This window comes from Theropithecus gelada, chromosome X, assembly GCF_003255815.1.
Source record: "Theropithecus gelada isolate Dixy chromosome X, Tgel_1.0, whole genome shotgun sequence".
NCBI lineage: Eukaryota > Metazoa > Chordata > Mammalia > Primates > Cercopithecidae > Theropithecus > Theropithecus gelada.
This window is the reverse complement of record NC_037689.1, coordinates 117,149,660-117,172,118: the sequence shown is the minus strand read 5'-3', so window position 1 is coordinate 117,172,118 and position 22,459 is coordinate 117,149,660. Positions and strand designations below refer to the sequence as shown.

General features: G+C 49.2%; 1 protein-coding gene across 7 annotated transcripts in view; it reads left to right on the top strand.

Moving 5' to 3' along the window:
• The first annotated feature begins 13,896 nt into the window (after nucleotides 1-13,896).
• The window catches only part of SEPT6 (septin 6), a 79,206-nt gene continuing 70,643 nt past the window's right edge, over nucleotides 13,897-22,459 (top strand). For 6 of the 7 annotated variants that reach the window (XM_025371693.1, XM_025371696.1, XM_025371698.1 and 3 more), the window contains exon 1: nucleotides 13,897-14,240. In XM_025371693.1, the coding sequence (XP_025227478.1) occupies nucleotides 14,211-14,240 (30 nt within the window). In that variant the 5' untranslated portion in view covers nucleotides 13,897-14,210. Of the gene's footprint in view, nucleotides 14,241-20,934; nucleotides 21,040-22,459 lie in introns of all 7 variants that reach the window. The other variant, XM_025371692.1, reaches the window with a different exon arrangement.

The window sequence follows — 22,459 nt, the reverse complement described above, 5'->3', positions numbered from 1 at the left end:
AAAACTTAGCCAGGCATGGTGGTGTGTGCCTGCGGTCCCAGCTACTTGGGAGGCTGAGGTGGGAGGATCAGCTGAGCCCAGGAAGTTGAGGCTGCAGTGAGCCATGATTGAACCACTGCACTCCAGCCTGTCTCCAAAAGAAAAGAAAGCAAAAGAAAAGAAAAGAAAAAAGAAGGGAGCAGGCCCTTTGCAAGTATTTTCTGTCCTATTATGATATTTTAATTACTTAGTTGAAAAGAAGAAATTGGCCAGGCACAGTGGCTCACGCCTGTAATCCCAGCACTTTGTGAAGCCGAGGCAGGTGGATCACAAGGTCAGGAGTTCGAGACCAGCCTGGCCAACATGGTGAAACCCTGTCTCTACTAAAAATACAAAAGTTAGCCGGGCATGGTGGCACATGCCTGTAATCCTAGCTACTCAGGAGGCTGAGGCAGGAGAATCATTTGAACCTGGGAGGCAGAGGTTGCACTGAGCCGAGATCATGCCACTGCACTCCAGCCTGGGAGACAGAGTGAGATTCCATCTCAAGAAAAAAAAAAAAAAGATGAAATTAGGAGTGTTACCTGGCCACCGAGAGACCACACAGGATGCTAATACCTTGGTGAATATACTAAGATCTACAGTTTGTTCCTCATCTTTGCAATTTAAAATACCTCAACTTCCAAAAGGTAATTCATGCTAGCCAAATTCACAATAATCAAAGCAGAGTGACAATTTAGTAATTTACAGTAAAATGCAGAACACTAAGGGCAAATATCATAAAGGGAAATATTGACAGATTTGACTGCATAAATATTTTAAACCTCTTGTACAAAAATCCACCATAAATAAATGAGAAAGGATTAATATTCATATGTATATAAAGACCTCATGTGAATTCCCAAGAGAAAGATAAATGTTTCAATATAAAAGTGGGTTAAGGACATGTACAGGACATTTATAAAAGAGAAGATACAATTGGCTATAACTACGAATTTCAATTATTTCTCCTGTCAGCGGTGTGCTAGAGCCTGCTTGTGGGGCTTGAAACGTCACATCGATAGCTTGAAATCAGTCATAGTGAGAGTATTTACACCGTGGAAATCAGCAAATGATGCACAGCAGGGTTGTTGTTTGTTTTTTTCTTGGAAAGCCAGTTACTAAACATTTACCAGCACACTATTCTGTGTATTCAATCACTACCTTTCACCGGAATCCTTTCCAACTACATTTAACATTCTCGTGTCTTCTCTGCCATCTTTCTTCTATTATTATTATTGTTTATTTTTTGAAACAGGGTCTCACTCTGTCACTCAGGCTGGAGTGCTGTGGCGCGATCTCGGATCACTGCAACCTCTGCCTCCTGGTTTCAAGCAATTCTCCTGCCTCAGCCTCCCAAGTAGCTGGGATTACAGTGCCCACCAACACGCCTGGCTACTTTTCGTGGTTTTAGTAGAAATGGGGTTTCACCAGGTTGGCCAGGCTGGTCTCAAACTTCTGACTTCAAGTGATCTGTCTGCCTTAGCCTCTCAACGTGCTGGGATTATGGGTGTGAGCCACTGTGCCCCGCCTGCCATCTTTAAAGAAACTCTGACCTCTACATCCTTCTCCAGCTACCATGCCATCTCTGTTTTCCTTTACAGCCATTTTGTTTTTTCAAATTGGCTATATAGTGCTTGCTGAATCCATTTGCTCATTTCCCAATCATTCTTCAGCATACTTAAGACGTTTTTTTTGCCACCGTCACACTCCCAAAACAGCTCTTGATTAGCTCAATGAGCTCCATGAACCCTAAATTCTATGGACAGTTTTCCCTTATCTCCCTTGACCTCTTGGCAGTTGGCAGTATTCAGCTCCTTTTTTGTTTGTTTGTTTGTTTAAAGAGATGGGGTCTTTCTATGTTGCCCAGGCTGGTTTCAAACTCCTGGGCTCAAGTGATCCTCCTGTCTTGGCCTCCCAAAGTGCTGGGATCACAGGCATGAGCCAATGCACCCAGCCAGGATTCAGTTCTGTTGACCATTACCTTCTTGAAATCCTCTTGTCCTTGGGTTTCAGTGGCACGTGGCGGTCTGCATTTTCCTCATTTTCTCCAACCTCTCTGGCTTCTCCTTTTCAGGTTCTTCCTCCTATTTTCCATCTCTTAATGTCGAGGTTTTCCAGGGATTAGTCTTGAGTCCTCTAGGTCATTTCCTCTATTCCCATGGGTTTAAATACCACTTGCAAACCAATGACTCCTATACTTTTATCTCTCCTCTGAGCTGCAGTTGCCGACTTGACATCCTCCCCTTCAATGCCTCAAAAGCTTCTCAAACTCAACATGTCCCAAACTGGTGCCAAAGACTTTCTCCTTCCTCCCCAAATCAGAGGTTCTCCAGTGCTCCCATCTCAACAAAATGTACCGCCACATAAGCCAGAAACCTCAGAGTTGTCCTTGGCATCTCTGTCTTCCTCATCCTCCACCTCCCATCACCGAGTCGGGGTTGTCTTTCCCTCCTAATTATCTCCCAAAGAAGTTCTCTTCTCTCCATCTCCACTTCCAACACCCAGGTACAAGCCCGCATGATCTCTCAGCTGGACCACTGCAATAGCCTCCTAACTGACCTTCCTGCCTCCACTCTTTCTGCCTTTCAATACACTGTCCACACTGAAGACAAGGGAGCTTTTCAGAACATGGATCTGATTATGTCACACTCCTGTCTTAAGACTCTCAGTGGCTTCCTGTTGCTTCCCGTTTGCTTTTTATATTGTCGGATAAAAATATCCCCCTTATGTTGGTCTAGGGCCCTGTGTGATCTTGCTCTATTCTCACCTCTCCAATCTCATTTCATCCCGCTCTGGTCCCTGTGCACTGCAGCCATATCAGCTTTCTTTTTGTTTCTTTCTCTTTCTTTCTTTCTTTCTTTCTTTTCTTTCTTTCTTTCTTTCTTTCTTTCTCTTTCTTTCTTTCTTTCTTTCTTTCTTTCTTTCTTTCTTTCTTTCTTTCTTTCTTTCTTTCTTTCTTTCTTTCTTTCTTTCTTTCTCTCTCTCTCTCTCTCTCTCTCTCTCTCTCTTTTTGAGATGGGGTTTCACTCTGTTGCCCAGGCCAGAGTGCAATGGTGCAATCACAGTTCACTGCAGCCTCCACCTCCAGACTCAAGCAGTCCTCCCACTTCAGCCTCCCAAGTAGCTGGGACTACAGGTATGTGCCATTATGCCTGGCTAGTTTTTTAACCTTTTTTTTTTTTTGGTAGAGATGAGGTCTCACTATGTTGCTTAGGCTGGTCTCGAACTCCTGGCCCCAAGCAACCCTCCTGCCTTGGCCTCCCAAAGTACTAGGATTACAGGTGTGCGTCACCACTCCCAGCCTCTGTTTCTTGCATAGAGTCTTCATACTTGCTCTTCCTTTGCCTGGAATGCTCTTCCTACTCCCATCTTCCCTTTACCTTGCTCATTCCCCTTTAATCTTCTGATCTGAATTAAAACATCACTTCCTCCATGAAGCGTTGTAGATGGACACACCAGACTGCTAGACTAAGTCAAATCTGTCCCCATCCCACTCCACCACCATTATAGGCTCTCAGGGCACCATGAGTATCTCCTAGGTGCTCTTATTGCAGTTTTATTTTTGCATTTATGTGTGTGATATTGTTTGTTATCTGTCTTCCCTATTAGACTGTAAGCTCCATGAAGTCAGGGACCAAGTTTGCTTTTGCTCACTGTTAATCTCCAGCACTTAGTCTAAGACTTGACACACGGTAGGTACTCAATAAATATTTGTGGGATTAATGAATCATATGGTGATCTTTGTATATAGGAAATACATAAAACTATGCAAGCTAGTATTTTTCCTTTTGCTATGCCTTCCAGAAAGCTAAAAAGCATATTTAAAGCTTGTGATGGCTAATTTTATATGTCAACTTGACTGGGCCAAGGGATTCCCAGAAATAGGATGTGTCTGTGAACATGTTTCTGGAAGAGATTAGCATTTGAACTGGTAGATTGAGTAAAGCAGATGGCCTTCCCCAATGTGGGCATCATCTAATCTGTTGAGGGCCTGAATAGAAGGAAAAAACAGATGAAGCTGGGCCCAGTGACTTATGCCTGTAATCCCAGTGCTTTGGGAGGCTGAGGCGGGAGGATTGTTTCAGACCAGGGGTTCAAGATCAGCCTGCACAACAAAGCGAGACCCTGTCACTACTAAAAATAAAAAAAATTAGCTGGGCGTGGTGGCAAGTGCCTGTAGTTCCAGCTACTTGGGAGCCTGAGGCAGAAGGAGTTATTGAGCTCATGAGCTCAGGATTTTGAGACTGCAGTCAGTGAGCCATGATTGTGCCACTGCACTCCAGCCTTGGGGACAGAGTAAGATACCATCTCTTAAAAAAAATGCAGTAGAGGCCGGGCGCAGTGGCTCAAGCCTGTAATCCCAGTACTTTGGGAGGCCGAGACGGGCAGATCACGAGGTCAGGAGATCGAGACCATCCTGGCTAACATGGTGAAACCCCGTCTCTACTAAAAAATACAAAAAACTAGCCGGGCGAGGTGGCGGGCGCCTGTAGTCCCAGCTACTCGGGAGGCGGAGGCAGGAGAATGGCGTAAACCCGGGAGGCGGAGCTTGCAGTGAGCTGAGATCTGGCCACTGCACTCCAGCCTGGGCGACAGAGCGAGACTCCGTCTCAAAACAAAAAATGCAATAGAAGATTGAGTTGCCTTTCTCTCCCTGACTGTTGAGCTGAGGCATTTCTCTTCTCCTGTTCATAGACTCTTTTTTTTTTTTTTTAAAGACAGAATCTCACTCTGTGGCCCACGCTAGAGTGCAATGGCATGATCTCAGCTCACTGCAAACTCCGCCTCCTGGGTTCAAGTGATTCTCCTGCCTTAGCCTCCTGAGTAGCTGGGATTACAGGCACCTGCCATCACGCCGGCTAATTTTTGTATTTTTAGTAGAGATGGGGTTTCACCATGTTGGCCAGGCTGGTCTCGAACTCCTGGCCTCATGTGATCCACCCGCCTCGGCCTCCCAAAGTGCTGGGATTACAGGCGTGAGGCACCATGCCTGGCCTCCTTGGACTCTTGGACTGGCATTTACACCATCAGATCCCCTGGTTCTCAGGCCTTTGGATTCGAACTGGAATTTTGTGCCCCTGGCTTTACTGGTCTCCAGGTTGCAGATGGTAAATTGTAGGGCTTCTCAGACTCCATAATCGTGTGGGCCAATTCTTTATAATAAATATCATATATGTTAATATAGTAAGTATATAACATTAATATACATATATTCTGTTTCTCTGGAGACTCCAGTGTAATACAAAGCTGAATCATAGCAATTATATCAACCCACTAGAAATAGCATATTTGAATTCTCTGTTTTGATCCTGATGTACCCATAAAATCTGTTTTGGAATGAGATGGCTGTGTGTGTCTGTGTGTGTGTGTGCATGGGTGTGCACATGTATCTGTGTGTACACAGTGTATGGGTACAAGGAGAAATCAGTATATAAATGCAAAGTATTGAGAGCTTGATATAAAATGGATACCTCATCTTGATCAATGACTAATGGTGGTGATGGTGAAGTCAGTATCTCACCAAGGTGTCATTACCATCTTTTTCTTTCTTCCTTTTTCTTTCTTTCTTTTTTTCTTTCTTTCTTTTTTTTTTTTTGAGACAGAGTCTTACTCTGTCGCCAGGCTGGAGTGTAGTGGCGCGATCTTGGCTCACTGCAACCTCCGCCTCCTGGGTTCAAGCAATTCTCCTGCCTCAGCCTCCTGAGTAGCTGGGACTACAAGTGAGTGCCACCACGCCCAGCTAATTTTTGTACTTTTAGTAGAGACAGGGTTTCACCATGTTGGCCAGAATGGTCTTGATCTCTTGACCTCGTAACCTCGTAATCCACCCGTCTCGGCCTCCCAAAGTGCTGGGATTACAGGCGTGAGCCACCGCTCCCGGCCTCTTTTTTTTTTTTTTTTTTCTTAGACGGAGTCTCGCTCTGTCGCCCAGGCTGGAGTGCAATGGTGCGATCTCGGCTCACTGCAACCTCTGCCTCCCGGGTTCAAGCGATTCTCCTGCCTCGGCTTCCCAAGTAGCTGGGATTACAGGCATGCGCCATGCCTGGCTAATTTTTTGTATTTTTAGTAGAGACGGGGTTTCACCGTGTTAGCCAGGATGGTCTCAATCTCCTGACCTGATGTTCCACCTGCCTCAGCCTCCCAAAGTGCTGGGATCACAGGTGTGAGCCACCATGCCCGGCCTCCTGCCTCTAGTCTTACCCTCATTCAATCAGTTCTTCATGTGGTGACTCAAGTGATCTGCATAAACATAGATCTCACTCTGTCATTCCACTGCTCAAGAACCATTCACGCAGTAGTTCTCCAACTTTGATGTGCCTCAGAGCCGCCTGGAGTGCTTGGTAGAAATCCACATTCTTTCTCCCATACAGAGATTCTGATTCAGCAGATCTGAGGTGGGCTCTAGGCCCCTGCATCTGTTAGGAACAGTATAGGTGATTCTGATGCAGCTGGTTGGGTACCACCCATTAAGAAACAGGGATTCAAAGGCTCTTTTATTCCCTACACATTGAAACTTCAGCATCCTTAGAATGGCACACAAGACCTTTAATGGGTGACCCCTTTTAATGCTGAGTCTATTCCTTCCATGCCACTCCACTCTCATGTCGCTGTCACCAGCATTTCTTGCTTGAACTGCTACAGCAGTGTACTCACTCCCAAGTCTTGCATGTTTTTCTTTTTTAGAGATGGGGTCTCACTCTGTTACCCAGGCAGTGCAGTGGTGCAATCATAGCTCACTGCAGCCTTGAACGTCTGAGCTCAAGTGATCCTCCTGCGTCAGCCTCCCAAAGTGCTGGGATTATAAGCATGAACCACTTTGCACCTGGCCCCTAACTGCTTTAATCACCTTCTGCTCCAATCTTTTTCCCAAGCTGAAGCCAGAGTGACCTTTCAAAATTGCAAATATGGGCCAGGCATGGTGACTCACACCTGTAATCCCAGCACTTTGGGAGGCCAAGGCGGGTGGATCACCTGAGGTCAGGAGTTCGAGACCAGCCTAACCAACTTGGTGAAACCCCATCTCTACTAAAAATACAAAAATTAGCTGGACATGGTGGCACAAGCCTGTAGTCCCAGCTACTTGGGAGGCTGAGGCAGGAGAATAGATTGAACCCAGGAGGCGGAAGTTGCAATGAGTAGAGATTGTGCAACTGCACTCCAGTCTGGGTGAGAGAGTGAGACTCCATCTCAAAAAACAACAACAACAACAAAAAAATTGCAAATATGTTCAAGTCACTCCCCTGCTCAAAACTCTTCGGCGACTCCTCACTAAGGGATAGTTTCTCCAACTGGTTCAGGTGGCACAGCATCTGGATGTGGTGGTGCTCTTTCCAGAATGTCATGAAATAATTGATAGATTAAATCATGCCATATGAAATAAAATGTTTTTCAGAAGAACACTTCTGCTAGCTGAAAATATGTCCACATTATGTGTGTGCAATATAAAATCATAGCCACAAGTACAGATGTCCATGAAAAAATAAACTGTTGAATTAAGCATGATTAGTACCGCGTTTGTCTGTTTTATATTCGTTGGCAACTTGTTCATTCGTTTTGTTACTTGCTAGCAGATAAGTAGGAGCATCTGTCAAAGATTTAGGAAAATTTATGGTTAAAAACAAGTTAAAATAGAGATATTTCTACCCATTAACTGATTTTTTTTTTTTCACTGTGGGCATCCCATTTACATTGGGCGTAGTTCCAGGCGTTGTCTGGAGAGCAGAGCTTCAGAACCCCTATTCTGGAGCGAAAAGTGTAGCAACTTGGTATGACCAGCGTGACCCTTCCAGATCTGGCCCCATCTTATCTTCCAGTCTCATTTATAGCCACTGTCCCCTCCTCCTACCACTCCCTCTGGCCAAGACTTAAAATTCCTGAAATGCTCTCTGCCCTTTCTTTCTGGTTTTACTCATTCTATTCTCTCTGCTGTCCCCCCTTGACTAACAGATAAACCACCACTCATTCTTCAAGATTCAATCCAAATGGCTCTTCTTTGAGATACCTTCCCTCACCTCTCTGGGTCTCTTCCTCCCCAGGGTGTTGCTCCTGACCAATTATATCACTTACCACATTACTGGTTGTTTATAGAGCTATCTGGCAACTGTCCTGGGAGTGCCTTAAGGTGAAGGTAGGAGTTCTTGTCACTCATTCTTTCTTGAGTCCTCTGGCACTTAGCAATTGGCAGTTGAGATTCAGTGAATATTTGTGGAATGAATGAAAATTGCAAAGGATGTGTATTAGTCATTTTCATACTGCTATAAAGAACTGCCTGAGACTGAGTAATTTATAAAGGAAAGAGGTTTAATGCAGTTCAGCATGGCTGGGGAAGCCTCAGGAAACTTACAGTCATGGCGAAAAGCCAACGGGAAGCAAGGCACATTCTTTACAAGGCATCAGGAAGGAGAAGGGCCAGGCAAAGGGGGAAGAGTCCCTTATAAAACCACGAGGTCTGGCTGGGCACAGTGGCTTATACCTATAATCCCAGCACTTTGGGAAGCTGAGGCTTGCGGATCACTTGAGGTCAGGAGTTCGAGACCAGCCTGATCAACATGGTGAAACACTCTTTCTACTAAAAATACAAAAATTAGCTGGGCGTGATGACTCTCGTCTGTAATCCCAGCTACTCAAGAGGCTGAAACATGAGAATCGCTTGAACCTGGGAGGTGGAGGTTGCAGTGAGCCAAGATTGTGCCACTGCACTCTACCCTGGGTGACAGGGTGAGACTCCATCTCAAAAACAAAAACAAAAACAGAAACAAAAACAAAAACCATCAGATCTCATAAGAACTCACTCACTATCACGATAACACATGGGGGAAACCATCTCATGATTCAATTATCTCCACCTGGTCTCTCCCTTGACACAAAGGGATTATGGGGATTACAATTCAAGATGAGATTTGGGTGGGGACACAAAGCCTAACCATACCAGGAGGCAAAGTTTATCTTTCTAACTCTTCTAGTGAGCTGGCTCCTGCTGGGTTCCCTTCTATTACTTTTTTGTCACCCCCTTTCCCATACCCTCAATCCTCCCACCATAGAAATCCAACAGGATCTACAATTATTGGCAATGGCCCAGGCTTCAAACTTTTCCTTCAATATCCTACCAAACCTTACCAGTCCTGTATCTTATCCCATCAGGGCTAGATTTTCAAGATAAACCAGAGGTCTTCAAACTTCAGCATGAATCAGAATCCCCTGGAGCACTTGTTAAAACACAGATTCCTGGGTCCCATCTTAGAAGTTCTGATTCAGTAGGTCTAGGGTGGGGCCCGATAATTTGCATTTTTTATAACTTCCCATATGCTGCAAAGGCCACATTTTAAGAACCACTGGAAAGAAACTAACGCAAAACCAGGGGCAGCAGGTGATACTACTGAATTGATGAAAGGGATCCTCAGTTCATTTTGACTCAGCCCCTTCACAGAGTTTCTGATTCAATTGGCGCTGTTGGGATTTGGGGAATCCCGTATCAATTTCCTTCTGCTTCACCTTGTCTTCCTCCTCCAACTTTCTTTTTTTTTTTGAGACGGCGTCTCGCCCTGTCACCCAGGCTGGAGTGCAGTGGCACAATCTTGGCTCATTGCACCCCTCACCTCCGAGGTTCAAGCAATTCTCCTGCCTCAAGTAGGTGGGACTACAGGCATGCGCCATCACGCCCAGCTAATTTTTGTATTTTTAGTAGAGATGGGGTTTCACCATTTTGGCTAGGCTGGTCTTGAACTCCTGACCTCAGGTGATCCACCTGCCTCAGCCTCCCAAAAAGCTGGGATTACAGGTGTGAGCCACCATGCCCGGCCCCTCCTCCAATTTTTTTTTTTTTTGAGACAGAGTCGCTCTGTCGCCCAGGCTGGAGTGCAGTGGCCAGATCTCAGCTCACTGCAAGCTCCATCTCCCGGGTTTACGCCATTCTCCTGCCTCAGCCTCCCAAGTAGCCGGGACTACAGGTGCCCACTACCTCGCCCGGCTAGTTTTTTTGTATTTTTTAGTAGAAACGGGGTTTCACCGTGTTAGCCAGGATGGTCTCGATCTCCTGACCTCGTGATCCGCCCGTCTCGGCCTCCCAAAGTGCTGGGATTACAGGTGTGAGCCACTGCGCCCGGCCGATCCTCCAACTTTCTGATCTTATTTTTCAGATAGTTCTCAGGGCTTCTCCACTTGAGACTGACTCTACCATCGTTCTCGTTCTCCTATCACAAAGCCACAGTTTCAGGACAAAGCCCTTTCCTGATCTCTTAGCTCCATTTCAGTGCCCTCTTCTCCCTCCCTGCCCCTGAGTTGCTTGCTGCTCCTCTATCCAGTATTAGCACCCCCAACTCCAGCAGTCAGTGACCTGTGGAAAGCTGGGCTCCAATTATCTAGCAGGGGTAGCCATTTGTGTTCCCAGGCTGTAGAGTCTGGCTCCACAAACATTGGCATGCTAATGACAGTCACCTGCTCACCCCTGGGAAGTCTCTGTTTGTTTCAACTTCTTTAAGGATGTGGAAATACTGAAGCCACCTCATTTACATGCTTCTGTTCATTCCTTTACTCAACAAACGTTGATTGAACACCTGCCAGACACCATGCTGGGCCCAAGGGACCCCACAAGGACACATCAAACATGAGCACATACATGTTCACAGCAGCACCCGGGAGTCCCAAATGATTCTTCATAAAGGGGAATCTTTTGGCCTCACTCATCAATGAGGACAGACATTCAAGGAAGAAAACCCACGAACTGACCACTCATGAGCCCTCTTGCCTCCTCAACCCTTCCATCTCCCCTGTTCCTGAGAAGGTGGCTCAGGACAAAGACCGAAAGGCAAGCTCTCAGGCCTGGCACGGTGGCTCACGCCTGTAATCCCAGCACTTTGCGAGGCCGAGGCGAGTGGATCACGAGATCAGAAGTTCAAGACCAGCCTGGCCAAGATGGTGAAACCCTGTCTCTACTGAAAAAAAAAAAAAAAATAGCCGGGCGTGGTGGTGGGTGCCTGCAGTCCCAGCTGCGGCAGAGAATTGCTTGAACCCGGGAGGTGGAGGTTGCAGTGAGTAGAGATCGTGCGACTGCACTGCAGCCTGGGCAACATAGCAAGACTCCATCTCAAAAAAAAAAAAAAAAAAAAAAAAGAAAGGCATGATCCCAGAGAGTTTCCAAATCTCTTTATTGAAATGAGTGCTCTGATTCACACGTCTCAGTCGTTGGCCCACTGCACTGAGATAAGGTATGTAAAGCTAGTGAGCTAACACCGCTCTACACATTGACACACATACACTCACCATGCATTGAAATACACTGACACACCAACACATGCCAAAACACACACTGACACACTGAAACACCGCAAAACACACCAACATGCACACATGGACACACACCGGCAGACACAACCACAAATACAAACACAAGTAAACCCATGCCAACACACACATTGACACACAGATGTACAGACACACAGCTAGCACACACTGACAATACACACGAACACACCGACACATCTACTCACACATCAAGACCAACACACACACTGACCCACACCCCATCGAAGGAGGCTGGAGGCCCGGGCCCCAGGAGGGGCTTGTAGTCACACGGGACAGGTATTGGAGGAAACAAAGGGTCCCAGAAGACTTGAATTAAGCACTTGGTTCAGGTCTTCGAGGTTCAGCGTTTTGGAAGAGGAGGCCGCAGTGAGGTTCTGGTAGTCTCCAGGAACCGGAGGGCCGAATGGGGCATATGGATGAGACACCAAGGATTCCGTGCTCAGGTGCCCCCCAGCGCTGGGCCGGTAAATTCGGAGCTTCAATCCGTGAGGAGTGCTAAGGCGGGCGGGGCAGCGCGTGGGGGATTCCTGGGGAGCCCCGCAGCCCGCCAGTCCCCTCCCGCTCCGCTCCGGCAGCAGCTTTCTGCTCTGGCTTCCAAGTTCTCCCCTTTTGTCCCACCACCACCCAAACCCCAAGTCCAGATCGGGGCTAGTGACCTCGGGCCCTTTCAGTCCAACTCGCCCTAGCCTTTGCCAGGGAAAAGCCCTGTCCCAGACACCCAGCCTGGAAGCCGCCAGTCACCTCTGACTCCCCGCCCCCATCCGGTTGGGGCCCAAGCCTCACCGTAGTTCCTCAGATATAGCCCTGGTCCCACGTGTCACTGCCAACCCAATCCAGGGCTCAGGCCCTGCCCCAAAGCTCCAGAGGGTCTGAAAGACTCCAGCTGCCCCTCTTCCTTGCCACCGCCATCCGCCCTGTGGCCTACGCCTTCTGTGTCACGGAGCTCCCCTGCACTGAACCCTGATTGTGCCAGGCTCTTTTCTTTAGGCCGCTCCTGGGTCTCCAGCACAATGAAGGCGCACAGTGGCGCTCCCTGAATACTTGGCTCTTCATGACTGTCCTTACTGCTATTCCCTCACTGTGTCTCTACTTCCTTATCCCCGCCCCCCACGCACGCTTCCGAATTCTCTGCCCTCAGCTTAATGGAGAGCCTCCTGGCTGCGAGGCCCTACACTCGGCCCCGGGATGCGTTTGCTGAGTCCTTGTTCTCCAGGCGCACAGGGTACATACATAAAGGGCTTCCCGAGAGAATGTGAGAAGCTCCATCCAGCAGGTGGAACCAAGTGCCAGGCATGCTCTTCTTTGGCCACTCCATTTTCTTGTCTTCCCTGACTTCTCCGAGACCAGGGCCTCTGGGTCTTCCTCTCTCTCCCTGGTTCCTACTTTTCTTTTTTCCTCTCTCCTGCCTCCCCCTCAGCTGCTCCAGCCTTGGGCCTTTAAAGGGTCATCTCCCATGCTCCACTGGGGCCCCCTCTTGGGCCGGGGTTTCCTCCATAGGTTGTCATCCCCTCCCCCATCTGGGGTCCCTCTGGCGGGCCCAGGTCTCTCTCCCACAGCAGGGAACCTGCCCTTTTGAGGAGTGGAATGTACTGTCCCTCCCGCTGGGGCCTCGGGCATGCCAAATCTGCCAGCGTGCTCCAGTGACAGGGAGCTAGCAAGAGGCCAGCCCCAGGAGAGAGGAGAGGGCGCCAGAGCCGGAGAAGTGGAGAGGTGCCCACGAGAGAGGACCCGCGGAGGTGGGCCAGGGGGATAAGGAGGGCGGGCGGGCACACTCCTGCCTTCGGAAGTTCTCTCCTCTGCGCCCTATTGGCCGCCTTGTCCCGGGCTGAATGAGGGTCAAGGAGAAATCAGGGGGCGGGACAGAGCGACTGGAGGCCGCTCCCCGTCACCCGCCCCTCCATCTCGCTCCATAGAGCTGGCAACCTTCATCCCCAGCCCCTCCTCTGGTACTAGAAGGGGTGGGTGGTCCGAGTCTCTGGTCTTGCTGAGCGTCTAGGGCTGGGTCAGAGAGAGGAGGCGTGGGTTCCGTCTGTATTACGTACCCAAAGGTGGTGAGCTTTGCTCCACGAAATTACAGCCCACAGCACCCAAGGCTTGGAAACCCCTGGGCAGAAGCAGCGTCTCAAGACCTCTAGCCTCGGACCCCACATGCCACAGCTCAGCTCAGTTGCGGGACTGCAGTGCGGCTCCCCCCACCGGCCCCCTTGCTAAGCTCTACTGTGGAGCGGCAGGTGCCGCAGGCCTCCCCTGTACCTCGGCCTCAGCTGCGCTCCCGGGCCATGGGGGGAGGGAGACACGACAGTGGGACATCGAGACTCCAGCGGCCAAGGCGCACCCATCTAAGCACCCTGGGATCTCGGTGGAAAGGAAGGGGGGTTCCGGGGGCCGGGAGGAGAACTGCAGAGCTTGGCCGCTGAGCAGAGCATGGGAGGGGGGAGGGGCGGGGGCTCCCTTCCAGCCTCCGGGGTCTGGGGACTTAGGGATGTAAAGGAGAGCAGGGGGGTGTGACAATTCAGCAGAGGTCGGGACGTACCACGGAGCCAAGTGGCGGGGGGGGCAGAGGACGTGGTCACCGAGGGGAGCCCCCGCCCCCCTTCGCAGAAGCCTGCGGCTGGGGTTGCAGGAAGAACTGGAACTGGGCTGGCCGAAGTGGGAAGCGGCGCGTTAAATCCGCCCCCTCTCCATACCCTACTTTCAAGGGGTGGGCGGTAGAGGGGAGGTTGGGGTTGGAGCAGCGGCGAGGGGGCCCCTCCCTTGCACCTCCCCCCACCGGACTTGGTCGCGCCCGAAGTGTAACACTTTCTCTTTGTCGGAGGAGCTCCTCTGTTTCCTGTGCAGTAGCTCCCGTTGCGGCGGCACCCGTGGCAGCCCTGGCGGACGCAGGAGCGATGGCAGCGACCGATATAGCTCGCCAGGTGGTAAGTGCAGAGCTTGGGTGCCAGGGCCAGGGCCGAGGGCCTGGGGAGGGTCAAGGAGACCTGGCCGCCGCCCCCACATCGCGAGGAGGGCAGTAGGCAGCATCCAGGAGCCGAGGGCACGGTGGGACTTCTGCTCCCGGGGTCAGCAGCTCAGTCCCCCAGCCAGTCCCGGAAAACGGTGGTGGCGCGCGGGGGTCGGGGGGCGGCAGGGGGGCTGGCAAAGCCTGTGGGCCGGCGGCTGAACTTGCATTGCCCAAGAGCCGCAGTGAGCGCGGCCGCCTCCCTCGCTGCAGCTGCGGCCCCACGGCTGGGGCGTTGCCGAATGAATGGCCGTAGGAGCCGCCGAGCCCTCCAGGTCCCTGGCACCCTGGCCTTGCCGCGCCCCTGCGCACGGCTGCCCGTTGTGACCCGGGACGGCACAGGCAAAGAGGCGCGGGGCTGGGGTTAGCCTGGGGCAGAAGGCTGTGAGTGGTGAGGGGGGCGGGGAAGTGACTGGCTGGGATAAGGTTTCTCTATATGCATTACATATGTGACTGCGTCTGTGTGTGTATCGGTGTGCGCGTATGTGTGCACGCGCGCGCGCTCGTGTCTTCCCGGGCGGGCGGCGGCGGCGCCGGGGTTCTGTCTGTGACCCAAAGAAGTCCGCCTGTTTCTCTGAGTGTGCTCACCTCTGTGGTGTGTGTCCGAACGCCTCTCTGTCTGCTTGTGCTATGTGCCTCTGGGTCTCATTTGTGCGTCAGTGTAGGGTGCAGTTGGCTGGCCTGTAGGTGGCTGGCTGCGTATTTCGGCATGTTTTGGAGCGGGCCTCTGAGGATCTGTTTCGGGTGCATGTTCAGTGTAACTGGGCTTGTGTGCCAAAACCTGTGGAGCTGGCTTCTTTCTATGGAGACTCAGGAAAATAAGTGTGAGACTCCCAAAAGCGGTGCCGTCTCTTTTTTTGTTGGCGACCGACTCAGGGAAAAAAAAAAAAAATCTTCATTTAAAGAACTGAAGTTTTCCAGCCTGCGATGTGCAGAGAAACCATGTTGAAGTGACCTGAGGCTCCATGTTTGTTTTTTAGACCAGAAGTTTGGTTGCAAAGGGCGATGAATTCCATTTGGGGGGGACACCCTAGCTTGTCTATTCATCCATGGGTATCTGGGACTTTAAGAAGCCCACCAGCACCCCGAGGTGAGGAAGGAGTGGGAGACAGAGGTAGGTCAAATCCCATGACACCAAATGCTACTTGACGAAAATCTCTGAACCACATAAAAATGTTTTTCAACCTTGTAGCTTACTTGTTGAGGAAAATAGTTCATGCAATGCAATTACAGTACAAAAAAAAAAGCCTGTAGGTATTTGGTGTCATTGAAATTGATTTTTCAAAATCTGAAGCCAGAATCTGATAGTATATTCTCTACAGAATATGTATTAATGTATTCCTCTCTTTTGCCCCTGTTTGGAAAGGCAGGATCATTTCTTCAGAACCTCCTCCACCCCCTGCACACCCTAGCACAGTGCACTTTATGCAGTCATGATGTGGAAGGACCAGGAGTAGACAGGAGACATTCTCTGTGATGATGGAATTTGAGAGAATTTTCTTCCCCCAAGATTGGCACTCTCATTGTTTATTGCTTTAGTGTTTTGAGGGCTCCCTCTTTTCTGCTGTGGCTTTTCTGCTCCTGGTTACCTGCATTTCAGAGATGGTATATGAAGTAGAGGAATTAATCTCTGGGATTACACTTGCTCCATCCAAAAATGAGGCTAATGATTTTTCATGTCAGCTAATGAATTTGCATTGACCTGTCCTCCATATTCTCACCAGTTTCTCTTGCCTGGATTAGGATTGCAGGGCAGATGTTGCAAAGGGGAACATTCCAGAAGATTGTGTGTGTTTCACCTCAGGCACAACTCAGGCAACCCAGAGATGCCCTTTGTTCTGCAAATGGGGGTGAGGGGGTGGTTTAGGGCTACTTGGTTTGCTTTGCATGGCTCCAGTTTGCTCTGGCTGGCCTTGCCATACTGTATGATGAAGAACATAATTGTACGCCAGATTCTGAAGCTGAAAGAGCAGCCTAAGCACTCGAGACCTTGTTATCGTGATAAATGGGTTTCTGGGAAAACTGACGTCACTCTCCATGCCCCCCTCCCCCAGCCAGTGAAGCTCCTGTTTATGTGTCATTTGTCTCTCTGTTCTCCTTTGTGTCTGCAAGAAGTTGTAATTCACCAGGGAAGACGGAATTAACTCAGGAGACCTTGGACATCTGGTTGCTGCTTGTTTCCTCCGAGGAACATGTATTCAGGGTTTGGGAACAGAAGACTAGAGAATCAACCTAAGTGTGGCTAGCTTAGGATTCTCTTTTTTTTTTTTTTTTTTTTGAGACGGAGTCTTGCTCTGTTGCCCAGGCTGGAGTGCAGTGGCACAACCTCTGCTCACTGCCAACCTCAGCCTCCCGGGTTCAAGTGATTCTCCTGCCTCAGCCTCCCGAGTAGCTGGGATTACAGGTGCCCGCCACCACACCTGGCTAATTTTTGTATTTTTAGTAGAGACAGGTTTTCACCATGTTGGCCAGGCTTGTCTCGAACTCCTGACCTTGTGATCTGCTCATCTCAGCCTCCCAAAGTGTTGGGATTACAGGCGTGAGCCACCGCTCCCAGCCAAGAATTCTTTTTAATGAGCTCTGAGACGTGGTGCCATACGAGTAAGTGCCCTAGTGTGTGTGTGTGTGTGTGTGTGTGTGTGTGTAAGCAGTGGTTGTGTTCTTTCTAGAGTCAGTTGAGAGTCACTGTGGGTAAACATCCTTAGTGATTAAAACAAGCCTTGTTGGGTAAGGCTTGTTGGGTAGGGCTTATATTGCATGCAGCCAACTTTGGAAGCTCAATTCTGGTGCACATAATACAAGTCCATCCCATCTGAATGAACACCACAAAGGGTTTGGTGTGACAACACCATTTCTCCACTGTGTCCATATTTATTTGATTGAATGATATGTGGCCAGCACTATGGTTAGCCCTTGTCAACTGGACAAAAAAAGGTAGCAGGCTTTAAGAAACGTTCGTGATTGGACTGGGCTCAGTGGCTCACACCTGTAATCCCAGCGCTTTGGGAGGCTGAGGTGGGCAGATCATGAGGTCAGGAGTTCAAGACCAGCCTGACCAACATGGTGAAACTCCGTATCTACTAAAAATACGAAAAATAGCCGGCTGTAGTGGCGCGTGCCTATAATCCTAGCTACTCAGGAGGCTGAGGCAGGGGAATCGCTTGAACCCTGGAGGCAGAGGTTGCAGTGAGCCGAGATTGCACCACTGCACTCCAGCCTGGGCAAAAGAGCAAGACTTCGTCTCAAAAAAGAAAAAAAAGAGGCCGAGGGGGGCGGATCACGAGGTCAGGAGATTGAGACCAGCCTGGCTAACACGGTTAAACCCCATCTCTACTAAAAATACAAAAAAATTAGCCGGGCGTGGTGGTGGGCATCTGTAGTCCCAGCTACTCCGGAGGCTGAGGGGGTGAACCTGGGAGGCGGTGCTTGCAGTGAGCCAAAATCACGCCACTACACTCCAGCCTGGGCGACACAGCGAGACTCCGTCTCAAAAAACAAAAACAAAACAAAACAAAACAAAACGTTCGTGGCTTTTAAGCTTATAGTCTAGTTGGAGTGACAAATTGTGGACACTGTGAAATAATTAAAGAACTATAGAAGATCTTTGGGATGCCCCACCTCACCTCCTGCCTATGAGGTGGCTTGGGCTGCTATTGATATATACTTCGAGAAGTTCCATGACTTGTCCAAGGTAACCAAGGCACAGGGCAGGCCCCAAAAGCTGCATGTGCTGGCTCTTTTAATAAGCTGTTCCTTTCAGTGTTGCATTCTGGGATCCAGACTGTAAATGCTGGCCCATACAAAGAGTATCTGGATGATTTTGGATTGAACTAGTCCCGTAGTGTGAACAATGGAGCTTTCTTCAGTGGCAATCTAGGTAGTGGTCGTTCTCCCAAATGAACTTGCAGGGGCTAACTTTGCTCTACAAAGTTAGCTGGGGTTGGTCTGGGTCAACTGTCTCAGAGCAACTGTCTTCAGGTGGGGAAAAGATTGCTGCTGCACTCTGGTTTTGCCATCATCACGTGGCAGTTACCCTTTGATTCCCTTTGAGGTCTCTGCTTCAGGCGTTCCTACCACCACCCACTAAAGATAGTATCGTACCTCAAACACAGAAAACAAAACCCTATTACCTAGCTCTATTGGTGATACAACACGGAAGAAAGTTTACATGGCCCCAAATATTTAAAAATGTTGATTCTAAATTTGAGGGTTTTTTGAACAGTCATTGCATTATTTTCTAACTTTTCTGTGGGTTTGGGATGTCTCTTTTTTCTTTTCTTTTTTTTTTTTCCTGAGACGGAGTCTTGCTCTGTCGCCCAGGCTGGAATGCAGTGGCGCGATCTCAGCTCACTGCAACCTCCGCCTCCGGGGTTCAAGCAATTATCTTTTTTTTTTTTTTTTTTTTTTTTTGAGACGGAGTCTCACTCTGTCACCTGGGCTGGAATGCAGTGGCCGGATCTCAGCTCACTGCAAGCTCCGCCTCCCGGGTTTACACCATTCTCCTGCCTCAGCTCCCGCCACCTCACCCAGATAGTTTTTTTGTATTTTTTAGTAGAGATGGGGTTTCACTGCGTTAGCCAGGATGGTCTCCATCTCCTGACCTCGTGATCCGCCTGTCTCGGCCTCCCAAAGTGCTGGGATTACAGGCTTGAGCCACCGCGCCCAGCCCAAGCAATTATCTTGCCTCAGCCTCCCGAGTAGCTGGGATTACAGGTGTGCACCACCATGCCCGGCTAATTTTTGTATTTTTAGTAGAGACAGGGTTTCACCATGTTGGCCAGGCTGGTCTCGAACTCCTGACTTTGTGATCTGCCCGCCTTGGTCTCTCAAAGTCCTGGGATTACAGGTGTGAGCCACAGCACCCAGCCTGGGATTTTTCAAAATAAAAAGTGGGCAGAATGACAATGCCCCCGAAATGCGCATGGTCCCTTCTTTCAAGGAACTGGTGGAGGCAGACACAAATCACTATCTAATTATCTTTGTGATAAGTGCTACACAGGAGAGTGACTGCCTGCCATGAGATTTCATTACTAAGAGAACATAACTCAGCAGTGAATGGAGGCAGAGGATGACAGGAAGGGCTTCCTGAGGGCTTCAAATAGGAAATGGGTAGGTGTGAAGGTGGGTGAGATCTCACATCTGCTACTGGGTTGGGAACATTTCATTTGCCAGTTCACCCACTTTTATTTTCATTCGTTCCTTCAGCACATATTCACTGGGCACTAATCGGCCAGGCCCTGTGCCAGGTGCTGGGGATATAGTGGTGGCCAAGGCACACAGGAACTCTGTCCTCTCAGAGCTTCCAGATGAAAGGCAGGAATAAGCCCTGTTTCCTCTTCACATCCTAAATCCTGGAAATGTGAGTGTTAGTGGTGTTCTTAATACAAAACTACATTACAGCAGAGTGATTTGTCTGTATCGTCTAATGAGATTTTGATCTGCAGTCGTGTGCATAGCATTTACTTTGTGGAGTCTCTGCTGTAAATTTTCTATTAATTGCTGGCTTTGTTACCAGGCATGGCCCCTGCCTTTGTGTGCTATAAGGGAGCAAACCCATTGCATTAGCCTGAGCAAAACTAATTAGGAAGATAAGTACTCCGGAAAAAGGTATTCCCAAACTAAGTAGGGCTGATTTCTGGACTTGCCTGGGTTTTTGGATGATCAGAGCCATGGTTTAACATTAGCATAAGCAATTGAGAAGGGCTTTTAGTTGCACGTACATTAAAACTACATTCAAGACAGGTGAGGCCGGGTGCGGTGGCTCACGCCTGTAATCCCAGCACTTTGGGAGGCCGAGGCGGGCAGATCATGAGGTCAGGATATGGAGACCATCCTGGCTAACACGGTGAAACCCCGTCTCTACTAAAAATCAAAAAATTAGCTGGGCATGGTGGCGGGCGCCTGTAGTCCCAGCTACCCAGGAGGCTGAGGCAGGAGAATGGTGTGAACCCGAGAGGCGGAGCTTGCAGTGAGCCGAGATTGCGCCATTGCACTCCAGCCTGGGCGACACAGCAAGACTCCATCTCAAAAAAGAAAGAAAGAAAAAAAAAAAGACAGATGAAAGAAAGAAGGAAAGCCATGGATAGATGTAACATGTTTCTTTCAGCTATCTCAAAATGCTTCCATCTGTATGATTTCATTTTCCCTAATGGCTTCCTGGACAAGTATTACTGTTCTTTTTATTTAATGGGTGTAGGGAGACCAAGTTACTTAGTCCGAAGTGCTATTGCTGGTCAGTGGGTGATACAATTAAACACCCACCAGATGACACAGATTCCTTGTTTAAAAACACTGGTCTTTTCATGATGTTTCTAAGAAATCAAAATCCTGCCATGGCCTCTCTTCCCCCTCTTTCAGTACACTCCCTCAGCACCCCCATAGGACCCAGGGAAGAGTATACTAGGGTGATTCGGAGACTCTCTGATATTAAAAAGATTCTCAGCTTAAATCCAATATAGCACAGTCACGGGTTGTGTGGGTTTTCTTTTTTCTTTCTTTTTTTTTTTTCTTCTCCATATTGCTTTAAATAAAAATCTTGGAGCCACCAGCCATGTAATGATGGATTATTTTAAGTAACAACTGGAGGGGGGGCGCAGAATAAATTAGAAACACAGACCCTTCCTCCTCGGTTTGGCAGGAGGAGGCTTCTGCTGCTGGGATTTGAAACCGTGGGTTTCTCTGCTGCCTGCACAGAGGAAGGAGGCCACATGCTCAGGAGGGTGAGAAATAATGTTATCCTCTTCTTCAGTGTCTTCTCATTAGAGGCAGCCATCTGTTGAATTATGCAGCGGGCTCTCAACTGGCCCTGGAGTTGGGTCATCCGTTCCACTCACTTAAAGGTGACCAGGGAAAAGATCTGCAGGTCTTCTCAGCGACAGGCCTCAGGGCTCAGGTTTCCCCTGCCATGGCCCTCTCTGACCCGGAATGAAGGCCCTGGGGTAACAGGGGCAGAACTCTGTTTTCCTGGCCTTGATGAGGTGTGAGGTCGTGTTTGGTTTCCTTTCACATTGGAGGCCCCCAGCTCTGAACACTGGCGCGGAGGCAGGAACTGGGTTTTTTCAGATCCCCATTAAACAAGACCAGATGGAGGCAGAGGCAAATTCAGGCTCCCCAGAGGGCAGTTGGGCATTCACCCAGAGGCCTGTGGGTAAACCTTTTCTTTTTTAGCAGATTGGAGGTAACAATAGCCAGAACACCTAGAAAACTCTCTTTCAACTGCCTGGCTTCCAGAGAATCTGGCTGGCTTTTGTGGGAAAGTTTCACTCACCCTGAGCAGGGGTCACCCCTGGCCTGAGGTGGGGATATTTGACCTAGACTTAGGCTTGTGTTAGCCTTGGGGTTCTTAAACAGAACTGGGCAGCTGGCCAGGCTGAGGCTTAGGCCGCAGTCAAACGAGAGGGAAATGAGAGGGAAACGGGAGGGAAAAGTGGGGAAGTGAGTAGAGAGCAGGAACACACAATGAATGCCTTGCACCGTATTGACTGCTTCAGTTGCCTTCTGTGGGCCAGAACCACCTTGGGGAGCTCACGGGTTTCCAGGTTCGGTTCCTTGACCCTTCTGCCGCTGACCAGCATCAAGCCAGAAGCTCAGTGTCCCGGAATTTTACCAGCATAAAGAAACACATGTGCCATTTGAGTCAGCTTTTCCATTAGAGAGTGGCCGTCGGCTCGACAGGGGCCTGGATCCTAGCACTATTCTGTCACTAAATCAGTCTGTGACGTGGGCCAAGTCACTTCCTCTCTGTGAGTCTCTGTTTCCCCTTTTGTGAAACGAAAGGGCTGGATTAGGTGATCTTTAAGGGCGTTTCCAGCTCTAACATCGTGTGGTGCTTATGTTTCCTTTTTCTCCAGCCTCATTTCTTTTAGGTCCTTGCCTGCGTCTGCTTCCGAATGAGGTGGCAGAATTGAACCCCACCCCTTCCCTGCTTTGACCCCTTGAGCTGGGTGGGGAGAGAGTTGTAGGGAAGGTCGGTCTATGCTTTTAGTTCAGCAGGCTCTCGGTAAGTGGAACAGAAACAACCCTTCAGATATTGCCTGTCCATGTAGGTGTAGATAGCTATTGTCTTCCTATAAAGGTACATGACAGCTGAATGTTTGTCTATTGAATCCTGCTTTCAATGCAGTAGGAGAGCCGGCTACT